Source organism: Euphorbia lathyris, chromosome 2, assembly GCF_963576675.1.
Source record: "Euphorbia lathyris chromosome 2, ddEupLath1.1, whole genome shotgun sequence".
NCBI classification, from domain to species: Eukaryota; Viridiplantae; Streptophyta; class Magnoliopsida; order Malpighiales; family Euphorbiaceae; genus Euphorbia; species Euphorbia lathyris.
In genome coordinates this window covers 114,593,806-114,609,657 of record NC_088911.1, presented here as the reverse complement: position 1 = coordinate 114,609,657, position 15,852 = coordinate 114,593,806, and the positions used below count along the sequence as shown (strand labels likewise).

Genomic DNA, 15,852 nt, shown 5'->3' with positions numbered 1-15,852 from the left:
TCGCATAATGCCCTATCTATGTGCATGTTGCCTATCCTACACGGGATGGTAAAGCTCCCTTGATCTTTAAGCTTGGGGGGTAATTTATGGGTGATTATGGCCGAGCATTGTTCTGTTAAAGCCACTATCTCATTTTCCCCAAACTTTTTCTTTTTCGACAATATGTCTTTAAGAAATTTTGCATAGTTCGGCATCTCCTCTAGTGCTTCCATTAATGGAATGTTTATTTCTAATCTACTAAGGATTTCCGAGAACCGAGCAAATTTCTTATCTAGGTTGGCCTTTTTCTGCTTTTGAGGGAATGGCAGTTTTGGTGCATAAGGCCTAACTACTTTTTCTATAACTATTTCAGGAGCTGGAGTTTCAGATGCGGGACCGGGGTTGCTTACCACTTCCGGTTCCCTACTTACCTGAGGTGACGGATACGTTTGCGATGGAGGTGCCACGAGTGTGTCCACTTCCTTGCCGCTCCTTAGGGCGATGGCTTGAATCGCCTCTTCTTGTAAGAGGAACGCCTCGTGGCATTCCCTTTCTTCTTGTCTGATTGTGGCAAGCTGGTTACTCAGGGTCCTGCATGCCTCCTCGTTGGCTGCCAGTCGGACGGATATCTCTCTTAAGAGAGTCATTATTCCTCCTGTTTGCCTGCCATAAAAATCAGAGTTAGAATGGGGACATGGAAGGGTATCCACGGGTGCCATGTAGGGCGCCGGTGGATATTGTGTATGCTCCTGATCGTAGTAGTTGTAAGTTGAGGGTTCAGAATTATACCTTTGATGATTGCCCAAATAACTTACATTCTCACCTCTAGGTACGTAATAGTTGATGTGGCATACCCTACCGGGGTGATTCTGGCCGCATCTCTCGCAAAATGGTGTCCTTGGTTGGTTATTATGGTTGTATGAAGCCATAAGGAAATCCATTTTTGTGTTGAGATCGTTCATGGACGGATTTGACGCTCTGTTGTCCATAGTTGCTGTAAGAACGATTTTATAAGTACAAATAATGTTACAGAATTTAAGTAATCAATAAGTATGTATATACGTATAAGTTATAGTCGAATATTAGCAAGTATGATATAAAAGAGTATAAATGATATTAACAAGGAAAATATTCACAAAGAATGCCTAAACTAACAAGTCGACCCTTGGTTCGATATTGCAGAAGAAATAAATCCCCGGCAACGGCGCCAAAAACTTGATGCGCCCTCACCTAAGGTTAGATGAGAACTCACTAAGGGATAAGTGTACCCCGTCGTTATCAAGTAATAAATTTCTGGTTTAAGTCCAGGTTATCGTCCACAGGATTTATTTCTGCAAGTACCGAGCTACTCGATCTCGGATGTTATCTAGGCTTAGGGGGTTTTGAGTTTGTTTGATTAAATTAATCTACTCCTAGGTTGAATTACGCTATTCCTAGCTAAGTTATCTGATTGTAACTAAGTTACTCTACCCCTAATTAAGTTAAACTACTCCTAAGTGATCTTTTACCAATGCAATTAACCGAAGGAACATGAAGGGATACGATGATAATGAAAATAGAATGTTTAAACAATTGAATTGAAACCTAAGTCACTTGTGTCCAAGGCGATTAACCCGACCTATCCTCCTAAAGTCCCTAGTTCGTGATTCCCTTGTAAGGCCGAAACTAGCTCTAAGGCTCAGTAATTTGGGCTTAATCTTCTATATGGTCGTCAATCCTATAGGCACTGACTAGGTCAGATTCAGCTCGCAATATGTGCCAACCTAATTTTGGGATTATCGAATGAGTTAAACCAATCAGACAAAGCGTAAGACAAAGATTAAAACATCAAAACAATTGAATAAACAAGAACTATAATATATATCAAAGATGGAAACATTGTCACGAAGTTACAATAAACCTAGAATTCATAGCATGTATCAGAGGCTAGACAGAATGTAAAAGAAGAAAAATCCCTTTCAGGGAACCTGTCTACCAATGCAGGCGTCTTTCTAGGATTTAAGGATGAAGCTTGAACAATCCTCGGTGAATGGAGCTTCGGAGGTGTCTTCAATGGAGGTTTGAAGGATATGGAGGAGGTGGAGAGGATTTCTCAAGGTGAAAAGCTAAGAAAATTACAAAGGAAAAAGGTCTCTAAATTACAATGGAAAAATCCTATTTATAGACGCGGCTCGGGCCTCTTTTTGACCTATTTTCGTGTCCTTATTAGTGTAGGAAGACGTGGGGTCAATCGTGGCTTCGTGGGGGCGGAATTGGTCTTTTTGACCAATTCCCGCAGGTCTGCTCGCCGAGCAGGGCGAGCTGCTCGGCGAGCAGGGCTGCTCGCGACGAGTAGCCCCCTGCTCGCCGAGCAGGCCTCCAGGGGCCTGCTCGGTGAGCAGAAATGGCCCACGGGGCCCTGCTCGTCGAGCGTTTTCGCCCGGCATGCTCTCGATGCTTGCCGAATGTCCTTGATGCCCTTTTTCGCCCGAACTTACACCTGCGCACGTATAGAAACTCCAGATAACATTAGTCCAAAAGCTAAATTGATCCGTCAATCGCTTATTTTGAGCAAACGCTTCGTTTGGTGCGACTTTTGACGGACCAATTAGCTTCAAAAGATAACAGAATTATACTATGCATGCTATTTCGGCCGTATTTGCCTAAATTGATCATAAAACGAGCCTAAACGATGAAAAGTAAATAGAACGTTTCCAATTTCTAACTAACTCACACAAAAGTATTTAAATGCGAGAATTGCTCGCTTATTAACTAAATAACGCTAAAACCCGTCCTAAAACCGTACCCAAAGATAGGGGTTTTTGACCCCTATCAACTGACTTCTATCTATATATCATATTTGCATCTCTTATTCAGTATAGGTTAAGACCGTTGTAATCTATTTGCCTTATCTATATATATGTTGCTGTGTAATTACTGACTTCTATCTATATATCATATTTGCATCTCTTATTCAAATCCTGAGTTATGATATATGTTATTAAGTACTGAGTCATTATGTATCTTCAATTAAATCAGCTATGTTTAATACTTGTAACATTTATTGACTAAATGATATGCTGATAACATGTTTGACATTGACCTATGTGTTTATAAAACATTCTGATAAGAACTCATTGAACAACAAATTACTCAGCGCGCTCTATATGACTAAACCTTCCGCTTAATACTGAGTAAATAGAATATGTTGATATAGCTGACCTATATCTGAAAACTGACCTTAGACTTACTCATTTAAACCTTTAAATGTTTTGAGTAAAACTAAGTCAGTAGCTCAACCCTTACGGGGGAGTTTGCTAAATTATACTAGGTCAACTATCATGGGGGAGCTCATACTGAGTTCCTCACTGAATAGTTTTGCCAACATCAAAATGGGGGAGTTTGTTGAAACACCTTTCCACATAATTTTGATTTGACAAAATTGTTTAAGTATAATTTAAAATACATATTCTAAACACACTAAGTTTAAATGCTTTGATTTATTTTACTAATGAGTTTGTTCAATGTTGAGTTAAAACTGTTATAAGACATAAGGATTAAAAGGCCCAAGCCCAATACGGAAGCCAAGGCCCAAGTCAAACAACTCAGTACAACTCGGCTCGCGTATGTCAAGATGTTGCCGTTTTGAACAAAACGCAACTCAGCAAACGGAAGGATCTAGAAGACCTTCGGGAACAACTTCAAGATGAAGCTGCTGAGTAGCCTCGACAAAGCGTACAAGACAGCAGCTGGCAAAGCAAAACTTCCAGACAAAGTATTTCCCTTTTGGGCAAAGTTCAGACGACACAGTATGCTGTCCAGTTGACTTTACCATAAAAGGAGAGACAGTCTGCTGAGCTGACCGAGGACAGAAGATACACAATTCTGATTGGCCGAGAGCTCTGAGCAAGTCAGGATGACAACGACATGTAGCCGTTTCCCTCCAACGGTTATTTCGAAATTCGAAATGACCGATGCCCAGACGTCTCTATAAATAGTTCCATCAGAAGCTTCACTCAACACAGAACTTGATCAAGCCATTACGCTGACCAAATTTCTACAAGTTCTGCAAGCAAAGAAGCAAAGCAAAATCTTACACTACAATTCTTATATCTGTGTAAAAGTCTAGAGTGATTGATTCAATCGTCTAAAGTGTCTTAGCAAATCTTTGTATAGGACAAAACACTTATCATTTCTAGAGATAGAAAGGAGAGGCTGAGTACTCGGTTTTAGTACTCAGCGAGAGATTAGGATTGAGTAGAGGTATAGAGGAAGGTACTCTTGTCATACTCAGTTGTTGATATTGTAAAAGGTTTGAGGCTCTACCTTTAAAGAGCTCAGTAGAGGATTCGAAATCTCGGAACGTGTTCCGGGGACAGGACGTAGGCTTAGAAGAAGCCGAACCTGGATAAATCTGCTGAGTGAAGTATTTCTTACCTTAACTCCTTATATATATTGCTTGCTTAAAATAACCAAAAACTGACCAAGTAAAGAAGGTCAAGTTGAGTTGTGCGCGCTGAACGTCTGAGCTCAGGAATAGACTCTAAGTGCTATCTCCTGACTCAAGCTAAGAAACTGACCTAGTCACCAGTTGACTAAGCCAGTATCTTGCTGTTTACTCAGCGCCGCTGTTAAAACCTTTTTCCTTAGAAAAAGAAGTCTGCCCTAATTGCGAAAAAGTTTAAATAGTTCCTAACCCCCCCCTTGGAACTATACTTGCAACCCTACAAGGGACCAACACTGCAAACGATAAAGTTTTACCCCGCCATATGCTGAACTTGCTTAAGAACTTGTCAACAAGCGGCTGGAGAAATCTGGCCCTAGGTGCCCCCTGGAACAAAGGAACACCTAGGTAATTAAAGGGAAGCGAGGCCATCTTGATGCCTAGTCTATCAGAAAGCCGAATTTTTATACTTATTATTTTTAAAACTTCGGCTTTTTTTTTGTGAAAAGATGTTTGGAGTAAAATTAGAAGTTCGGACCATTTTAGAGGTTTTGACTAGTCAAATCTTTAATTATGATGTTTAGTGAAGAGAGATTTAAAAAAACTTTTTAGGCTTAAACTTGTAATTTTAAAAAACTTAGTTTTATAAGTTTTTGGGCTTAAACTAGTCAAATCTCTTTTGAATGACATTTTTATCTATAATTATTATCTTTTACTTAAACAAATATTATTTTGTTCCTTAAAAAAAAAACTAATAACATTATCATAATAAATCTAAATTTACTATTATGTTTTGGAAATTATATTTCTATTCAAAATTATATGAATTAAAATTATTGATTAAAAGATATTAAACTAATGAATATTATTGGAATTTTTGAAAAGATATCCAAATGACTATAAGCCAAGACGGATAATCTAGGATCCGCAATTATGTCTTATATCAGTTATGATAGAGTTTAATGATGTAATTGAATAAACGCCTTTTAAAGACAGTTACTCAGTTATTAAAAGGTATTAAATGAACAATGAAGATACAATCGTTCATCTCCTTCATCATCAATGCTAAAAGTTATGAAAACCTATATAAATGCCCCAGCATCCTAGGATCAACGATACATTTCGTGGCTCTAGAGCACTTTTGAGATTACTTTTTTTTAATAGTAATGCTTAGTTATTTCATTAGATAAAAAAGTATAAGTACGTCATGAAAAGAGTAAGGAAAAAACCCTTACATAGGTACAGGCTAATGTCTAATACAACGTCCATAGAGGCAATAAAAAAAATTACAAAGAGCAAAAATAACCATAAAAGGTACAACTAAAACAATAAAACGACAAAACTCATACTTCTCACGAACCCAACTCCGTATGAAGACAATTGCAAACCAATCGTCATCATTTAATCCCTTCCGGCTACTCGGATCTGAGTCCTTTTACTGGTGCAACCCCGTAGATCTGTAGATCTACGTATAAAATAATACGTTTCCGCTCTTGCTAAACCCGAAAAAAGCGTAAACGACAGAGATATAGCTAACATGTGCGAATCAGACGAAGGAAATCCAATGAAAGGTATGGATTCAACTAAGACAAAAGGAAAACACTGAAAAAACTAGAAAATCAGAAATAAAGCCATAGATGGGAAGAGGAAGAAGAAAGACAAGCTTTCTCCTTCATCCTCCAACTAGATCTGGCTCTTTTGTTCAAGCCTAAAACTTCAACGATCATGTCTGGGAGAAAAAGGAGTAAAGAATAGAGAAGAAGGAAGGAAGCAGGAGGAAGAGGGGAGAAGGTAGGTGGCAAGAGGAGGAGGGGCCCTAGAGAGAAGGCAGACCTTCTCTCTCTAGGCGTGGAGATACCGGGATTGTCAATACTCCATTAAGACAATATTTAATCCATGGCCTATGGAGATTACTTTTATTACTCTTTCAATTCTATATTGATTTTGGTATCGAAGTGTCTCCACCGATCTCAATAGTACCTCACATGGAAGATATTCCGGCCAAGGAGGATTATACAAAAGGACACCAATTAATCATAAATAGAAAGAATAAGGGATTTAATTGGAAAAATTGGGCCAAATTAGCTCAATTTCATCATTAGGATCATTCAACCTTATTTAATTATTAATTAATAATTTAAATTTAATAAATGAATGACTAACTTTTAGAATTTTAAGTCAACCATTAATGATTGAAATGACAATAACAAATAAAATTTCAACTTGGAGAATCCAATTTTTTTACCGTACATATCATACAAATCCAAGTAATTTTCTAGAGCTAAAGACAAATCTTAGCGTAACTTAGACGGCATCTAGTAGGAAGAGAAAGACGATAGATTTTGTAATTTGTAATTTGTAAATTGTAAATAAAGATAAAAAAGAGTAAAATTATTATGTGAATATAGCATAGCACAGCATAGCATAAGGAGAAAAGAAAAAGGAGAGAACGCATAGCTGACCTGAGCCACCCAAACTGCGATTCCCTTCTCTAATTATTACGTATAATATTAATCAAAAAGATCTTTATCTTTAGATTTTTCTCTATCCTCTTTATATTTTGTCAATCGTTGTGGAAGGTATTTTCTGATATCAAATTTTAATGTTTGTTTACCGATAATTCTTATATAATTAGGGTGCAAAGGGGTTTTCAATTTCCTACAATCTCAGCTTCTCGCCGCGTTTCCTTACAAGTGAGTTTTTCTTCCGTTTTTGCTTTCGTTTGTCTCTTTGCGTTGTTGGATCCTTATTTTGATGTGACTTGTGGTTTGATGTGCTCATGAGGGATGTCGGATCGGAGGAACGCCCAATTTCTAATCCGTTGAAGATTTTAGAGATTTGATTATTGAGAATTACTGTTTCAGGATCTAGGGTTTTTTCTTCGCGGTGGGAATTAGGGGATATGTTCTTAATTATGTGTGCTTTGGCGTAGTTGCCTTGTTGAAACAATATTGCTGCAAATTATGTGAGCTGGTAAATTGATTATTAGTATCTTTTATCTACCGGAAAACCTTTATACAGGAATACACTTGGGACCCGGCTATTTGTATAACAATTGGGAGGTTATTACTAAATAGAGTTTGGTCACAGAGGATATTACCAAGTTGGGACCGAGTTTTTCTATAACAAAATAGAGGTTATTCCTATATATTGGCTTTACTGTGTATGGTTTCTCGTTCAGTCCATCCAGTAAAAGACATGTATTAGATGAGCCTACTATTTTTCAAGTTTGGTTTCCTTTAAACTTAGGTTATCAAGACAGTTATTCAAATCATTATGGGAATGACCGTGAAGTTTTGCTGGTTCTCATTACTGTTGTTGCTTCAAACAAGTCTAGTTTGACGGTTCCTTGATATATATTCTGTGAATTGAACATCACTATCCATTTGTTTGTTAATCTCTTTTTGTTTTCGCCATTTGATTTTTCATCTTTTGATTTTACAGGCGGTGAGGATGTCAACGCCTGCTAGGAAGAGATTGATGAGGGATTTTAAGAGGTTGCAACAAGATCCTCCTGCAGGAATTAGTGGTGCTCCTCAAGACAACAACATTATGCTGTGGAATGCTGTTATATTTGGGTGAGTTAAATATCAATGATGCTAAGAGCATCTCCAACAGCCTCTTAAATTGGCTCTTAAGTTAAAAGTTGAGGAGAGAGAATGAAAATTCATCTCCAACAGCCTCTTAGTGGCTCCTCAAATCACTAAGAGCCTCTCCATCCTCTCTATTAATAGAGAGTCTCTCTCCACCTCTTAGTGCCTCCTAACTTCATTTTTTATTAATAATTTATTATTGATGTGTCTCTCTCCTCACACTATTGGTAATGTAACAATAAAGAATAATCTTAATAATAAAATAATAAGTAAGGAGTGAATATAAAGAGCATTGTTGGAGATCATATATCTTAGCCACTCTTAAATCACTAAGAGTCAATTATTTATATTATTTTTAGAGAGCTCACTAAGAGTCTCTTGGAGATGCTCTAAAGTAGCTATCCTTTATTTATTTTCTTCTTTCCCCATTTAATAGTATCATATTATTTAGTTCCAATGCATGTATAGTTGCACTTATGCTGTAAATTTGTTGAATTGCAGACCTGATGATACTCCATGGGATGGAGGTAAATTCAACTACACCTGTGTTTTGTTTCCCTACTTCTGTTTATAAGATTTTTCTGCAGCCCTTTCATTCAGATATTTGCAAATGTTGATGGAATTTTTGTTTGTTGTTGTTTTTATCTTATGATATAGTATCCAACATAGTTTTAAAAGGTAATCGCCTCTGTCGCCTCAGGCGACAAAGGCGTTCACCCCACCGCCTTCCGCGGTTGACCTGCAAGAGGCGATTGCCTCACCGACTCAGGCAAGAGGCCGTATGAGGCGAGAGGCAATCACCTCTTGCAGGTAAGGCGTTAAGTCAGCATTTTTTTTTTTTGTTTAAAACCTAATTTATATTAAAACCAAACAGACAGACAACCCGATAAAATTAAACAAATAGACACACAGACACCCCCCAAAACCCAACTCACTTAATATTTAGTTTATGTGAAGTATAATCGAGCTTTGAAGAATCGAAAAGGGGTTAAGGAAACCATTACTTTGAAGGATATTGATGATTGTAATGAGTGGTTGATGGGTAGAATGGAGGGAGAGAATAATAGTGATGATGATGATGAGCTTGTATTTGAGGATGACGATTTGGGTTGGGCTATGGTTGGTAAAGCTAGTGGAGCTGTAGAAGATGTCTACCGTACTAGGGCAAAAGGCAAAAGTGCTACCCCTACCCCAAGTGCTAATGTCACAAAGACACGTTAGAGGAAACACCTCCTCTTCCCGGTCAAAAGCCAATCCTCCTCGAGTTGTTAGAGATGAGGTCCATGATGAAGATGATGATGAGTATTAAGTTGAAGATGAAGAAGAAGAAAAATATAAGGATGATGGAGTGGAAGATCTTGATGGGGATATAGATCTTGATGAGGAGTTGGATTTGGGGGATGAAGATGCTTGATATTATGTTATTTTGATTTAATTGGCACTTTATTATTAGACTTTAAGTTATTTTGGTTTACAAGTTTAGAAATTAAACTATCCTTAAGTACTACTAGTTTTTATTGAGTTAATTTTATTTTATTTGATTTTCTAATTTTTTGTCGCCTCACATGCAAGAGGCCATCGCCTCTCGCCTCGCCTCAAGGCGATATTTTGCCCTTGTTGCCTTGACTCGCCTTTCGCTTTTTAAAACTATGGTATCCAACTTAGTTCTTACTTGGTCTTCTATTAAACCATTCTGATACTTCTAAATTCAATTTCAACTTCACAATTAATGATTTTGCTAGATGTATGACATTTGATCTTCGAGTGTTGGGATAGTAATTTGTCCCCCTTCGTTCTTTTGTGCATGAATGGGTATGATACTGGTTAAGCCAGCCACCTAGGTCCTATCTCATTTCATGCCCATAATATATAGTTTCTTATGGATTTGGATTGCTTTGTAACTTTCATTATATGCCAATGGTGGGTATATACTACATACTGAAGAGAATAAGAGACTTGATCTGTGGTCTTTCTAAGCCAGTATCTAGATTTTTCTGTGTAAAGCAGAGCGAATAGAGTTCTACTTTTGTGAATGTTATACAGGATGGTAAATGCGATGCTTGATAATCTCTTCTTTGAATTAACCTAATACTATCTGTCAGCAACATTAATCTGAGAGTTTGTCATCAATGGAAACTTACGGAATGCTTGTATGAAATGGTTATTGTGTTACAGCTTAAATGTGTTTTTTGGGATGATTAATCATACATGTTTTTCATTGAGTTGTTACAGGTACGTTTAAGTTGACCCTTCAGTTTACAGAAGATTATCCAAATAAGCCTCCGACAGTGCGTTTTGTTTCTAGAATGTTCCATCCAAACAGTAAGTTGGAAGCTCAAACTTTCTTTCATCTGTTTCTAACTTCTCAATTTCCAGGAATCATTTATCTAAATTGCATGATCTCTGCTTGCAAATTTCTAAATATTGTAATGCAAAATGAGTCTTTGTATTAATTCTCCTAGGCTTATTTCATGCATGTGCCCAGGGACGATCTACAGTGGGGGCACTTGCCCCCACTGAGATCTAGAAATTTTTAAAACCCCAAGTATGATTTTTTTGAAATTTTAAGTTTGCCTCTCCATTGCTGCGTTAAAGCTTCTCTGGTTCTCTTTTGAGGTTGAAGATGACTAATTAATTAGAATAGATTTTTTTTTATTATTTCTTCTTATCAAAATGACGACGTTCGTTTTGTTAAGGAGAAATTTAAGAAAAAAACAAACAAATCCTAATTACTTAATAGAAGGAAAGGGCCCAGCCCAACTTCAATAAGCCATGCGATCTCTCCATTCTCCCTCCCCAGACAAATTTCTAATTCCTTATTCCCAAATCTTAATTCCCTAAAATTTCTGAAATCCCTAGAAGTAAAACGGCGATCAGCACATCACTCACCTCCGGTCATCCTTGCGTTTCCGTTTGTTCGTCCTTCGAAGTTCGATTTTGCTCTCTGCTTTTTCTTCCCCAAAAAGTAATTTCTCTTCAGAGGTTTACTTGTCGGCCTTCTTCAACTTCTTTCTTTCTTTCTTAATTGTTAATTATGGTTCCATTTTAGTTGTGCAAGTGTTAATTGAAATTCTTGTGCTGTGTTAATTGATTTGGTTGCATTAATTGAAATTCTTGTGAGTGACTGTGTAGGAAGGAGAGTTTTCATGGGAGATGGTTTAATTGGGAAGGAGAGTTTTAATGGAATGGAAGATGGTTTAATTAAAAAGTTTGGTTTTAAAAGAATGACTTTGTAATTGTAAATTTGCAATTGATTAAAATATTAATTGCTTAAAGAAGAACCTTGTAAATTTGCAATTGCTCTATGAATCCTACTGGTATGAACCTTGTAATTGCTTAAACAATAAATTGTAATTTTTTGATGTACTGTTCAGTATCTTTGATTATTGTGTGTGAGATATATGTTAAAGCTTAAATAGTCAATTAGAAGGGAGATATGAAATGAGTGAGATGGACTATGAAAATAGTTGACCACAAAATGAGTCACATGGATGCTTAAATACATAGTTAAAATACTTAGAGTTGGATGCGAAAGTTACATAGTTAATTACTTAGAGTTGGATGAATTAGATGACTACAAAATGAGTCAGATGGACTATGAAATTGATGCAAAAATGGGAGAGGGACATAAGCCCATTTTTTAACAGCTTACCCTCTATGATTGACTTCAACAAAGGAGAGCATTGTTTATCACATAATGAAATTTTCATTTATTTGGCAAGAAATATGAACTCGTGAGATGAAGTCTAAAATTTTCCTGTAATTATTTGTTTGAATATATAGTTTGCCCGTCCCTGCATTTGCCTTGTTGTATCCCTGTGCACAGGTGGGATTTCCTGGGTATACATGTTTCTTTATTTTTCCAATTTCCCTTTTGATCTAGTTATCAAATGCTTTTGTGGTTTTGTGTCTATGTTTGTGTTTAGAATCTTGACTGTCCTTGTCATTTAACTTTTCATGTTCAAAGAAGGTTTGTATCAAGGCTTGAAATTGTGAAAAGTTTATTCTACTTGTGTACTACCCTTTTTAAAAAAAAAAAAGAATGGCATAGTGGCAATAATTAGTCTTCATGTTTTTGTATCTTCTTCCCAGCTTCGCTAGGTATCTGCAATTTGGTTGTAATTTCATACTTTTAATCGACTTTTTTCAGTCTATGCGGATGGAAGCATATGTTTGGATATCTTGCAGAACCAATGGAGTCCAATTTATGATGTGGCCGCCATACTCACATCAATCCAGGTAATTAATACCTGTCTTCTATTTGTAGTGTAATTTAGTGATCCAGAGATTATGAAAGGATTGTCCAGTAGTAAGGTTCTGTTGCTACACTACTGTGTTATCTTCCAATCTGAAGTCACAATTTAGATATCTTCATTACTTAGAATTCATGTTGGATGTGTTACTAACCCATTGGAAAAAAAAACTGGTAGGTGGTGATGAATTCTCTATAGTTTCTGCTTAATGGTCCTGAGGATACATGTACCTTGCCATTACAAACAAATATCATCTAATCTTATACACTTGTCAGTCAGCATTGTTTGTTCTCTGTATGCTTTTCTTAGGGCTATATTAATATGCTATATGAGCTTTAGTTATAATTGAAATGATATGTTTGAATTTTATGGAAGATTTAGGATGGGGTTCTTCTTGTTTCGCTCCAAACATTGAAGGAAGATTGTGCAAGTCTTTGTTGTTCTCTTTTTCACATTTGCAAAAATCATAGTAATTATTAACCTACATATTTTAATTTAAACTCGTTTTGATTCAGTTGTTTGCCCGTGACTTTGTGAGTCTTTGTTCTCTTCAATTTGGCTTTGCAGAAATTTATTCTTTGGAAATATGTGGGTATGCATGGGAAGTTTGAAGTTATTTCTTGTTTTTATTTTGTGTAGTCACTGCTGTGTGATCCAAATCCAAATTCCCCGGCAAATTCAGAAGCAGCACGAATGTTTAGTGAGAACAAGCGTGAATACAATAGGAGAGTACGTGAAATTGTTGAGCAGAGTTGGACTGCTGACTAGTATCTCTTGAGTAAGGCAGTGGAATATGAAAAACTGTCCCCTTGTGCTGTTTTAAATAACATTGAACTAGAAATCCCAGCTGCCTATAATGTTTCCTTGGTTTATGATGAAGGATGTTTGGCTTCTTTATTGCTATGTTTGTTGTACCCTATAAAGTTGTCTTGTGTGGATTTTATTTTATTTTTGTAGTTAATACATCAACTGATCAAAGTTAAAAAAAAAAAAAAAAAATTGGTGGAGAATTTCCTTGATTGGGATCGAGAGGTGGTAAATTAGTAAGTGGGTTGAAAATAACATCCAATCTGTAACCTGAGGCGTTGTTTTCGCTTTCTCTTTGAATTTTGAGAAGGTAAAATGATGATAACTTGTTTTTGCTTTCTCTTTGAATTGGAAAGAGAGAAAATGATGAGAAACGTACTGTAATATAAGATTGGATTGGGATCCTCAAAACAGGAGAGGTCTGTCAAACAAAATTTGAAGGGTTTCTACATAAAATTAAATTACACCTCTTTTGAGATTATCTGCACTCGTAAATCTCCTCTCTGAACACATATCTTCTAACTTTTGAGTTGTACCAGAGTTGTAAAGGCATCATATGAGTCCTAAAGATTCATAAACATCCCCACAACAACTAAATGGAATTTCTGTATCGGTCTGTCTGTTACTTTTATTGAAATAGATTATTAGTTTTATGGAGACATGGATTTCTTTTCGGCTCCAATTGGGGAAGAAGTGGTTGTCTGCCGGCCAATTCAGAACACATGCCAAGACTTCTGGTGGAGCACATGTGTCTGAGAGAAATATTGTATGAGAAGAAACGCAAGGGAGAAAAAATCTAAAAACTAGAGGAAGAGATAGAAAGAGAAAGCGAAATAAGAACATCTTCAACACTAACTAGTTATTTGATTCTCTAAAATAATATAAAATATTAGTTTAGTCAAATTTATTATGTTTTACTCCAACATAATTTAGAAGGGTATTTGGTAACATTTGTCCATTTAGTAAAATCTCAAACATGGAGTTTTGGGAGTTATTCATTTTTCTTTTTATGTCTGCTACAGTAACACCACTTGCATTTCTTTTCAAACAGTAGCACCGCTTGCGAGTTTTCTCCAATAGCGCCGTTGCCTTCGTCTTCTCCAGCGGTCTCCGGCCAGCACCGCCCTTGCTGGTGCCGTGTGCCGGTCCTGATGGGTACCCTTGCCGGTACTACACCGCCCCTGGTGCCGCTGGACAGCCCTTCTACTCAACAGCAAAGCAAGAAAAAAACTAAAGGCGTGAATGGAGATCCTGAAATGTCCAACCCGCCGGAAAAAGTGCTTTCTCCGGAGAAAAGAAAACATAGTTTCAGAAGTTACAAAGGCTCCCTCCTAAGGCAAAGAGAGAATAAAGATGCTGAGATGGAGCCTATTTAGGAACAGAGCTGTTTTCCCAAATCCTTTCCATATGAACTAGAGTCTGATGGTGAGGCAGAAGATGATGAAGACCCCCGCTACCCTTCCGTTCGATTATCAGCAGCAGAAAAGAAGACTATGTGGCAGCCATGGTGTGAAGCTTTGATAATCAAGGTCCTGGGGAAGAAGGTGGGATTCAGATTTCTTAATCAAAAAATTATGTCTTTTTGGGTCAAAGAAGGTACCGTTAGCTTAATTGATCTCGAAAATGATTTTTATGTGGCAAAGTTCTCCAATGAGAATGATTATTGGAATGCAATCCGGGGAGGTCCCTATCTAGTTGAAGACCATGTCCTGTCGGTCCAGCCATGGAAACCGGACTTTGATCCATACGATGCCAACGTGAACCGCATTCTTACTTGGGTTCGCTTTCCCGGCTTACCAATTGAATACTATAATTACGTGTTCCTTACAAAACTTGCAGAAATGGTGGGGGAAGTCAAGTTTATTGATAGCAAGTCAGTAACAGCGGAAAGGGGCAAGTTTGCTCGGGCATGTATTGAAGTGGATTTGAATAGACTGCTTCTCTCGAAGTACAAGCTCATAAACAGGGTCCAACGTATTAAGTACGAAGGCCTTCATACCATTTGCTTTGAGTGCGGATTGTATGGCCACCTCTTTGATAAGTGTCCAAGTGCTAAAGCGAATCAACAAGAGTCCATGACGAAACACACTGAGTCTAACTCCGTTATTGACAACATTTTAAGGGATGTGGTGGAGAATGATTACGGCCCCCGGATGACTGCAAAGAAACCCGCCCGTCGTCGCCCTAAGGCAACATCTAAGCTAGACAATAAAGCCGCGGACCAAGCTGCTATTCAAAGAACGATGAACATAGCCCAAACCATGTTGCCAAAGGGGGGTGGAATCATGGACCCTAAAGCGAATGGGGGAGTTAATAAAGAGCAGAGTGTGAAGGAAAGTAGTGGCTCCCGTTTTGAAATTCTCGATGAAGCTGACGAGGAGATCGAAATGGAGACCAAGGATATTGATGCGATGGCCACCAATAATAGTGGAAATGGTGAACCGGGAGAGATCTCCAAGGCTACCACTGCTTCTCATGCCAACGCTACCAAGGAAATGGCAACCCAAGGGGAGCCAAAAGTAGGCGACAACGAGCCTCAAGCTAATGCGGTTAAGCTGGATCCTCCTCTGAAACAGCAGACCAGACAAACAAGCAGTGATGAGTCGAACAAAGCTACTAGTTCTAGTCCAAAAGGGGATTTGGTGAAAGATCAATAGAAAATCTTTGACAAAAAAATGCAAAATCATCTCAACCATGACAACTCAGTCAAGTCTGGCCCCAAGGCAAAACAATCTTCCTAACCAGGTTGCCTGTTACCTCTTTTTCTTTCTCTTTTATGGATTTTCTTTTTTGGAAT

At 37.5% G+C, this 15,852-nt stretch overlaps 1 protein-coding gene across 2 annotated transcripts; it reads left to right on the top strand.

Moving 5' to 3' along the window:
- Positions 1–6,770: 6,770 nt before the first annotated feature.
- LOC136219560 (ubiquitin-conjugating enzyme E2 2) lies at positions 6,771–13,151 on the top strand. Of its 2 annotated transcripts, XM_066007005.1 has the most exons (7): positions 6,771–6,904; positions 7,038–7,095; positions 7,847–7,980; positions 8,497–8,522; positions 10,228–10,317; positions 12,146–12,234; positions 12,888–13,151. In XM_066007005.1, the coding sequence occupies exons 3-7, from the start codon at positions 7,856–7,858 to the stop codon at positions 13,014–13,016; spliced, it is 459 nt and encodes a 152-aa protein (XP_065863077.1). In that variant the 5' UTR covers positions 6,771–6,904; positions 7,038–7,095; positions 7,847–7,855; the 3' UTR covers positions 13,017–13,151. The 2 variants fall into 2 exon arrangements, with proteins under 2 accessions (XP_065863077.1, XP_065863078.1); XM_066007006.1 differs by having other exon boundaries at positions 6,837–7,095.
- Positions 13,152–15,852: the final 2,701 nt, after the last annotated feature.